This window comes from Haplochromis burtoni, unplaced genomic scaffold (assembly GCF_018398535.1).
Source record: "Haplochromis burtoni strain Fernald_Lab_line unplaced genomic scaffold, NCSU_Asbu1 Contig_185, whole genome shotgun sequence".
Lineage (NCBI taxonomy): Eukaryota > Metazoa > Chordata > Actinopteri > Cichliformes > Cichlidae > Haplochromis > Haplochromis burtoni.
Genome location: NW_024582546.1, coordinates 1,200,314 through 1,210,802, shown reverse-complemented (window position 1 = coordinate 1,210,802; position 10,489 = coordinate 1,200,314). Strand labels below are relative to the sequence as shown.

General features: G+C 40.8%; 1 protein-coding gene across 2 annotated transcripts in view; it reads right to left on the bottom strand.

Annotated features, from left to right (window-relative positions):
• Positions 1-10,489, bottom strand: part of gad3 (glutamate decarboxylase 3) — a 54,485-nt gene that overhangs the window by 21,495 nt on the left and 22,501 nt on the right. For both annotated transcript variants that reach the window (XM_005950266.3, XM_042225850.1), the window contains 7 exons: positions 9,681-9,793; positions 9,227-9,342; positions 7,680-7,759; positions 7,271-7,325; positions 7,076-7,192; positions 6,277-6,341; positions 4,142-4,220 (listed from right to left, as the gene is read on the bottom strand). In XM_005950266.3, coding sequence (XP_005950328.1) covers positions 4,142-4,220; positions 6,277-6,341; positions 7,076-7,192; positions 7,271-7,325; positions 7,680-7,759; positions 9,227-9,342; positions 9,681-9,793 — 625 coding nt within the window. The remainder of the gene's footprint in view (positions 1-4,141; positions 4,221-6,276; positions 6,342-7,075; positions 7,193-7,270; positions 7,326-7,679; positions 7,760-9,226; positions 9,343-9,680; positions 9,794-10,489) is intronic.

Genomic DNA, 10,489 nt, shown 5'->3' with positions numbered 1-10,489 from the left:
GCTGCACGCAGCGCACGAGGAAACAGTCACCCGAGAGCCAAAAGAGCCCCCAACCGGACATGACCGCTACCCCGGGTTGAGCCCCCCAAGGAAGATGCCTCCGGGGAACCCCCCGACGCCCTAAGCCTGTCCCTACCCCCACACCAATCACAACAGTGAAGGCGGGACCAAACTATGACCCCCACTAGGTGATGGAGCTGATCAGCCCAGATGCAATTTTATCCAGGATTAAAACAAAGTGGTACATCATGAAGTTGATGATATACATTATTTGTCATTGTCCACGCCTTCTTGTGCTTGATTTATTTTTGTGTGACCCCCACCCCCAATTTGCCAATGACTCCCCTGCTCCCCTCCACCGCCACCCCCCACCTCCCCACGATAGTATGCTAGGTCTTGGTTGAAATAGGATATCCTCCTTTGCGAAGGATGTGCTTGGATATCGTTCCAAAGCGGGAAAGCACCAGAGGCAATTAAACTGATGTGTTGGCAAGAGCGGAGGGACAAACCAGAGGAGCTCTGTGATCAAGACTATGAAAACAATTTATCTGACTGAATAAAACCGCTTGCTCCTAACATATAGATAAACACTAGTTTCCTAATATTAGCTGGGAATGGAGTGAATAAGAATTATTAGACAGGTTGAGAAATGAAATTAAATATATTAATAAATTAATCCCTAACAAGTTCGAATTATCTCTCATTTAACAGTTTCAGTTGAACTTGACAATAATGAATGTATACGTGATGATTACTGTTTTCACTTGATCTCAAATGAGTGACAATAGTGGATGCATTTATTATGGAAGCGCTTTTCGTGTTTTGAGGAACTCTCAAAGCACTGTTACAATTCCCATACCATTCACTCTCACACTTCAACCACCCACTGGTTTGGAGGGCAAAGCATACAGTTTTGTTAGCCACATCGGTCCGTGCCCTGGGAGTCCCCAGACGAAATACGAAAAGGCTGAGAACACAGCAGAGAGGAAGACCCCATAAAGAGAATAATATTAAATTTTTTTGTGAATTAATTTAATTTATCCATAAGACACATCCAAGAACAATGATTAGTTTACAGAGCGAATAGCGTCTAGTATATGCGTTTTCACACCGAATTGGGAGTGAGCTTATTTCCACACCAGGTTAATTTCTCCAGTTACTAGTCTCCTGTAAAAACTGTTATATAAGTTCCATATGTATGTAAGTTCCCTATTGTAGCTGGAGTCTAGACCCTAACCACATGCTTACTTATCCTGCAAAATAAATTTGTCAAACTCTCACCAGTTTATGTTTGGCTAGGAAACGTTGGTCCACCCCTTATGAACAACTTATTACCACACTTTACCATTGACCACCTGACTCTGCCTTAATCCCGAACAATGAACCGTCATTGTATGTAAAAAGAGCCTCCTCATGTATGCGCTTTAATGAAATTATTAATTGTCCCTTGGATTGCAATGGGCCAAACAAATTCAAGGTTTTGTGTATTCTTTTCCATATCTTTCCATTTTATCTCTCAATGTCTAACTAATTACCTATTCCTTAAGCTAGCAAATAGGATCTTAATTCTTTGTTTCGGAGGGAACAAGCCTAAAAAAGTTTGAAACAAGGAAAACTCAATGTTTAAATTATGGGATTAACATTGAAACTAGCTTACCTCCCGTCACCCACTATTTTTTGGTACTTTTCCATTGTTTGCTTTTATTAACTAGTTTACATTTAAATAGTTGTGGGTCTTTGAGCAGTCGTCAAATTATTATGTTTCCAATCAACATGTCCTAGCTCGTTGCGTGAATCCTTGAATGTGAATTGATCTTAACACAAATAATAGCTCTTTTTTTGGAATTGTTATCCACAAAAAAATGTAAGGGGCTAGGGGAGGGTCTGTGCTGACGGACGTGGGTTACTGACCTGGTAGCCTGGCTGCCCCTGGGTGGTTCTGAGGGTGCTCCATCTCCGGGCTGGGGCCCTGGCTGGGGCCCTGGCTGGGCCTTGCGGGCTAGGGTCCTGGTCAGTGTGTCGCCGGGGTTGTGGGCGAGTGGGTGTATGGGGGCCTGAGGGGCTCTTCAACTGGTGGAGGAGGCTGTTACATCTTGCAGGAGGTCTCCTCTCTCCAGGAACTCACTCTGCAGGAGGGGGAGATATAGGAGAGGTGGAGGAAGAACTCAGCCTGGGTGTCTATTGTCTTGTGTAGTCTGCAAGATGAGTGGATGACGGGGTGGGTGCAGTTTTCTCTGTGGTGGGGTCGGGTGGGCTGTCCCGGGCTCTGTGGGGCCACTGCTGAACTGCGGTCCGGATGCCCCCTTGCCCTGGTGGGTTGCAGAGTATGGGGGGTGCCTACTGGGGTCAACGGGGGAGCTGGCCCCAGGGAGGGGCCACTTGCCCCTCCCTTCCTTCCCTCCCCATCTCCAGCTGCCTCCCTCTTCCCGCTCCACCACAATCACCCACACATGCAGGGCCTTGGGGTGCAGGTGTGCCACCAGGGTGCAGGGGAGGCATCCCCCCCTCTGTCCCCTTCTGGCTGCCTGTGCCTCAATTTTATCCCACAACGTAGACATTCACATTACTCACACTCTCATAACACATACGTATAGGACCTTAGGGGTGGGCACATTATACAGCGTCCAGAGGATGGTCTGTGTATTCAAGATCCAGAAGACCATCAAGGTGTACAACCTCACCCCTGGCGCCGTTGCCCACCTCTCAATTTTAAATACACGTATACATTCAGGGCTATCAATGCACAACTATAGTTTCACTCATTGTGCAAATGTACTGTTTATAAGCACCACTGAAGGAAGAATGAAATGAACAGAATCAACCTTCTGGGATTTACTTACCTGGATTAGTATAGAGAATGTCAGAATGTGCTTCAGTGTGCTTCATTGTAACTTTGTGGATCTAGAGAAAGCAAATGATAGGGTGCCAAGACAGGAAGGGATAGCAACAATGCAGTCTTGAGATCTCTTCCCAGGTGCCTCACAGCCCAATCTTAGGCAGTGCTGCTAGTGTCAATCATTATACAAATGTACTATTTATAAGGTTAGGAAAAACTGCAGTTAGCTGTGCATTAAGTGCTCTCTTGGATAAAAAAAATATTTCTCCCACTGAAAATGCAACTTCCAGATGAACAGAATCAACTTTTTAGTAATTTCCTGTATGATTGAGCATGGATGAAGAGATTGCAAGTTGATTGCACACAGTCACAATGATTTTGGTCTTGCCCAAACATCCTCAACCATTGTTTTCCTTAGTGTACTACTCAAGTTTTTGGGCCCACACCCTCATGAAGTCTGACAGTTTGTTTAGAAACATGCATAAAAAGCCTGCTGGAAGTCATTTTGTGGGACTCTGGCAGTGTATTTCTGTTCCTCCTTATACACAAAGGAAGAGATATTGGTCCTGAAGCTGAGGTTATGCTCTAGTGTAGCTCTGTTTTACTGTGAACCTGAGCTGCACCTGTTATCAAATATACCTACATCTACTGAAACTATTTTTCAGTCTACAAGTGGCCAGATTTTTGACCTGCCCGGAGGACCAGGGAATTCGCCATGTTATTCAAAGTTTAGGAATATACTCGGCATTCTAGGTGGGCAGGGTTAGAAATCTAATAGGCCCCTGTAGGCTCAAAGATATTAACAGCAGAGCGGTTCTTTGTTCTTGAGTCACAATCCAATATATTATAGCCCATGTCATGTGCACTTGTTATAAGACAATTAACAAGACAAGTATAGTGTTGCAGCAAAAACTCAAAGTTTTGAACCTCCTCAAATTTTAAGGTTAGGGAAAAATCGTCAAAAGCTCAAAAACGGAAAGTGGACACCTAATTTTACATAACCATACACATAAATCATGTGTGTGTACTTAATCTGATGCATAATTTATTTTGAAACAGTTTTCAAATAGTTTCAAAAATTATTTACAATATGCTACTTACTACAGTAGTTAACAAAAAACTAAAAATTGTATAAAACACCACAAACATACCTATTTCTTAATGTTCTAACAACATTTTATAGCAATAAATCAAACCGTCTCAGAAAAACTGAAGCCCACACATCTGCTTCATTAAAGTGGTAAACAGAGGAAAATACAGACTGACGATAGCAGTCTTGACTCCAGATTAAAGCAAATCTCTTACTCTTTTCTTGACCAGTATGGCAGAGCACTGCAGAGGGACACCCATCATCTTGTGTGGATTCCATGTCACTGAACATGCTCTGAAAATGAAACAAAAAACAAACACAAAAGAAAACAAAAATATGCGGCACATAGTTGTGGTAGATATAAAACTCACAAGGGTAGTAATTTTTAGTATTATACTGCAATGTGTATGGTTCATATTAGTCGTTTTTATTTTTCCTCTCCGTCATGTCTGTTCCCATGTACTATGCAGCAGGTGGAGGTGTGCATTCTTGATCAGGACTTAGTGGCCCAACCAACCTGAGGTGTATTCCAAGCAGGTTAAACTAACAACTGGTTTTCTGTTCCAGAAAAATGGTTAACTTAACCAGTAAATGAGGTAACGTAAAGCAGTTTCAGTGAATCTACCCAGGTACCAGTAACTCAGGACCAGAACTACTCGAACGTAGCAGACTCCATAATGGATCAGCAAACTGGGTCTGTGTCTGGGTCCACTTGCACAACAGGACAGATCTAAAACCGATTCTGGATGAGGCTAAGCTGACTCTAATTCAACTGTGTCATTTCATTCCATCATCCAATCCAGATCTGTTCTGGATCCATTTAGAATGGCTTATTTGTCCCATACCCATGGTATGTGAGCTCCACTGATGATGGCTTTCTTTGTGTATTCGCACATGTGCTCTGCATGGACAAACTCATTGAACTAATTCAATGAGTTGACTGAGTTCTGATCAGGTCTTCTGGAACAGAAAACTCAGAGTTGCCGATCTATGAGTTAATCAACTTAGAGTTTGTGTTTGTGTTGCGAATGTCTCTTGGAATAGGCCTCTACTCAAGGTTGTTGTTACTGTAATTTGATGTTGTTTTTGTTTGTTTGTTGTTGTTTTTTCTTCTGAGATCTTTTCCCCACAGCTGCAACTGCCCAAAAATAATTGACTAGTTCTCTTCAATTACAAACTGTGTGTAAACCATCTTGGTGCCAAAACCATCTTGGTACTTGTGAGACTTAACCAGAGGTGTGCGCATCAGAGCAGATGCCACTGGATAAAACATAAAAATATGTAGGAATTTTTCTTGGCCTGGTCTTTTTATAGCATATAGCTCCCTTGAAAATATGCTACTGTAGATCAAAAACTGAAGAAAACAATGAATCAACATATGGACATTACCTGTGCAAAGATCAATGCTGCTGCGGTGAAGCAATCTGGTATTCAATAGCAAAAATTAGGCTTTCTTGTCAGAGGTCATTTTTGGGGGGAAAAAGAAAACAAGTGGCCAAAAATACTATACACAATGGTAGACTGGTGTGTAATAAGCAAACAAAAAAGGCAGAATAGTGGGTCGACCTTACAATAGAGAGAGAAAATAAAAAAAATTTGTAAACTGGTATCGAAGTACACTTCCTGCACAGAGATTCTGACGTTTCTATGGATACCACACATGTCTATATTTAAATAACAGATTTGGCGGTACAGCCAATTAAACCAGATGTTCTCCCTTTCACCCCCGGCCCAGGGAGGCATTGGAAAAGATGTGTTTGCTTAAATTTGACCTTCGAATGTTGTGGTAAGATTGCACTGTTGTGTCAGTGGATACATGTGAAAAACATATGAAGAAGATCTTCCAATAGGATGTAAATTGTCACAAGCTTGTTGAATCTGCTAATATTTTTTTTTTCATTTTGAAGTTTGACATTAGATACACAACATTACCTTTACCAGTAAATTTCTTTTCTCAGTTTGTGCAATGCACACACACTGAGTTTACCTTCAATTAAATTTTGGGAGGGCCTCAAAGAGAGGCTCAGTGATAAACACAGATGGCTTTTCCATCTGGCAGGACATTTAATAAAGTAGGGGTTTCATTGTGTGTTAGATAATAAAAAAAATGATGCACTTCAAACGTTCTGTACTAACACGATGCAATATAACATAAATGCTTCCTGTGGTCAAGCTGGATGGTGGGTATGTTATTTTCTTTTCAGTTCAACTAATCATTATGTTCAGTGTCATTTGAAACCTTGCTTTGCTTTATTGTTGAGCTGGCTCTCAAATTGCTTGTTGGCTCTTAATAGTGCTGTTCCAGTGGAAATATGCTGTGTGAACTGACTGGGAATATTTGGATAGTTACCGTTCAATGCCCTCCAATTTCATTCTGTGTCTGTCTGACATCAGCAGGCCTCCACCCCAAGCTGCCTGGAGGGACAGAATCAAAGAACACAGGCACTTTAGATAGACCATCTGTGTTTCTACAAATGTGTTTCTAGAATTTATTACACACCCCTTAAAAATTGACTATTTAGATTTGGGAGCAGGAAGAGTAAATTACAGGACTGTGGACTACCAAATATTAGGTCCTTGTTAGTAAATGATCAACATATTGATTCAGTCTTCCTTACAAAATTGGTTATGGCAAGATGAATATGAGTCAAATGTGACTCTAAGTCGCATTTGGATGCTTTATCAGATAAATGTTGTTGTGAATTGGGGCTATGTAAATAAAATTTATTTAAATTGCCTCAAAAAGTACTTTAAATGTTATAAGTAGCAGTAATTTGAAAACTTGCACAACATCAAATTTATTTGCATGATGCAAGTGGTGTGCACACAACACTTCCTGATTTTAGATTTCAGATTCTCTTTTCTCAAACACACAAAACGGAAAATAAAACTGGTGCATGAAAGACTCAACTCAAATGTAATAATATACAATTATGCACAAAGAGAGACTGGTTTGAGTGTATATTGTATTACTCCTGAAGTAGGTGCATAAATTATTTACATAGTCCTACCATGATACTGAAGACAAAAAGCAAGTATGCGCACTGTAATCCATTTGATTTTAGGAAAACATTTTGGTGTAGGTCAAAGGTTACACTGTAAATAATGTCCTCTGTGTGAAAGCAGGGAGAGGTGTAGAGAGCACTTACATCAACGTGCATCCAGAGTGTGTGTGTGTGGCAGATGTCTGCAATGGCATTAAGGGGATCAAAGGCTCCATACACAGTAGTTCCTGCTGTGGCGTTCACATAGAAAGGAACCAAACCCTAGAGAGAGGCAGGGATTTGTACTGACAAGGATTGTTTTTACTGATGTATTTTTTAAAAAAACCCTTTCATTCATACCTTTTCTTTAGCTGTGGCAATGGAAGTCTCAAGTGCTGCAGGAATAATTTTCCCTCTTAAACAAAAAGTGTATACATGTTCAGTAAATAGAAATGTGCTATTCCCTTTCATTAATCTATAACACATGAAAATCAAATCTATTTATGCCAAATATATGCAATATATTGTAATATAGTGGATCAGAATCAGAGGAAATTATGTAATATAATGTATGACACACATCACTATAAAAATATTTTTATTGTCTTTTGTTTTTTAATATCTATGAAACATAATATCAAATATCTTCTCCTATTGGAACAATTTTAGCAAAACATATAAATGAATACAGACAAACTGGGACAGGTGAGCAAACATGTTTGATTAGGCCGTGTTAATGTCAGGTGTGGTTAGCATGCACCTTACTCACCTTTCATCACATTTCACCACAACCACATTCTCAGTGCCTATGCCCAGCACAGCTGCAGATTTCTTTATTGAATAATGACTCTGAATAGAAGGAGAGACAGCCTTTCATCTGTATTTGTCTCACTTCAATATCAAGAAAAAGACTTAACCCTTTGATTCAACTGAAAGAAGTGCTCATAGTGATTCCATTAAGGCATTTGCAGGTGCTCGTTTATATTTATTATTCTGTAATTGTGTTTCACTCGTGCTGCACACAAGCCATTTTAGGATATTGCACTGACAAAAACAGCCAACCATAAACAGCACAGTGCAAAGGTTTTGAGCCAGTGCCACCCTTCTTTTTCATTGGCCTAGTTATGTATTTTCACTTTGCTTCCAAAGAACCAAACTTTCCTGAAATTCTTAAAAGAGCTCATCTTGAGCAGCTCAGCTTTCTGAGAGATTTTCAAAGTTTTAGCTAGTGCATCACACTACTTGATGCTGGCATATGTACCATTCAAGCCCAAACAGGGCACCTAGTTCAGCAGATGAACCAAGAAGCCACCTTCTTGACAGCCAGTCTGCATGTTTAACATAACAATAATCTCAAATGATAACAGCATATCTGGAAACACACAATGGGAAGACTATCAGTGATGAGCAGGCTTCCCAATAACCCTGATCTTATTTTTGAGGCAGTTTGGGATCATCTTGACAGAGAACAGAACAAAAGATGGAGAATATTAAAAGTAGACCTTTGAATGGATTTCTGAAGACTACTTAAAGACATCTGAAGAATGCCTTCCTGTTCAGGCTGTGCTGAAGAATAAAGGTACTCATACAAAATAGTGATATTCTTTTTTAGTTTTTAGAATTGTAGAAACTCTGGTTTTTCATATATCATTTTACATATATATTTCCCTTTATGTTTACACATGCTTCACTGAACCTATTTACAACTTCCATCCATTCGCTACCGCTTATCCTTTTCAGGGTCGCGGGGGGCGCTGGTGCCAATCCCAGCTGTCATAGGGCGAGAGGCGGGGTACACCCTGGACAGGTCGCCAGTCTGTCACAGGGCTAACACATAGGGACAGACAACCATTCATACTCACATTCACACCTAGTGGCAATTTGGATTATCCAATTAACCTATCCCCACAAACTGCATGTCTTTGGACGGTGGGAGGAAGCCGGAGTACCCGGAGGGAACCCACGCAGACACGGGGAGAACATGCAAACTCCACACAGAAAGACCCCGGCCTGATGTTGGAATTGAACTCAGGACCTTCTTGCTGTGCGGCAACAGTGCTAACCACCGTGCCACCGTGCTGCCCTCCTATTTACAACTTTCCTAGCAAAATACAAAGAAATGGGGGGGGTGGCTTGAAACTTGGATTGTAATTGGACTGAAGTACTGTAACTTCTTTTGAAGGTCTTATTAAACGCAAAAATGAACATCAGACATGTTAGACCAGAAACAATGCAAGAAGTCAAAATAATGCCACTTTCATGTGGAGCTGCAGGGCTTATGCCCATAGATTGAAAGAGTGTGCGAGTTATGATTACATGTTCTGACGTGAACATGGCCAGCCGAGGCAGAGCTCCCATCCCTCTGGTCTTCACCTCTGGGTAGAAGTGATACCTGGCCAAGAGGATGCTGTACAGATTGGATATCGTGCCTCCTATAGAAAATAGAATGCAAGTAGAAAGTTAGTCCATTGTATACCTTTCTTTAACTACTGATACTCTAAACTCAATTTACTCAATCTAAACTCAAAGTCAAATCAATTTTGTACTGATTTGTAAAGAGTGTAAATCATGGTGTGCATGCATTTTGACAAAATCCATGGCAGTAAAAATTCCCCTTAGTGCATAAAATGACCATAATATATAAAAAAAATAGCTTTATCATTCATAGAGGTCAAAGGTTCAGGTTTTTTCTTTAATTAGTCAGTTATGCATATCTAAAGGTGTTTACTTTGAACTTCTTGAAGCAGATTTTTGTCATATCTTTTTTTACCTGGACAGAAGAGTCCGTCACCCTCATCATCAGCCCACCCCACAATGCTTCGCATTTTTTTCAGCAGAGCCTCCTCAATGAGGAGGAAAACAGGCGAAACTTCATATGTGAACCTGGTAAAGAAATATACATTCTAGAATTACATAGAAATGTAATTCTATTACAAATAAAGCCTGTAAAACAAGCAGCATCTCCCAGCCAGTTTTAGATAGCTGCACATTCTCATATAAAACTCTGTGAACTCCGCTAACTGGTTTACAGCCTGTGGTTTTCTGAACAAAAGAGATTCATGCACATGATAATATTTAATCATTCTATGTCTATGTCTTAATAAATAATAATTGAAGAAAGAAGTGTTTTACTGGTGATTCCTCAAGGTGGATACACGAATCCAACAGCACCCTGACTGCCATTAGGTATCAGAAAGAAATCCTTGGATTGTCAAAGCCTACGTTGGTGCAGTGGGTCCTGGGTTCCTCATGGTGCACAACAATGCCTCATATGCCTTCTGTGGCAAGAGTATGCATTTTCAAAGTGTTCATCCATTTTTTTGGACTATACATACATTAATATGTAAGTTTACACCAGGGGTCGGCAACCCTAGGCACGCATGCCACAGCTGGCACGCGAAGGGTTAATTGATGGCACGACCATAGCTGGACTGGCCATCGGGCATACCGGGCATTTGCTCGGTGGCCCGGTGACTTTTTTTTTTCTTTGTAACGGTATAAACAATGAAAGGTGGTGGATTGACCAGATGCTGGTCAGTGTGTAAAAATAACTCAGTTGTTTGGTGGTGGCTATGGCGG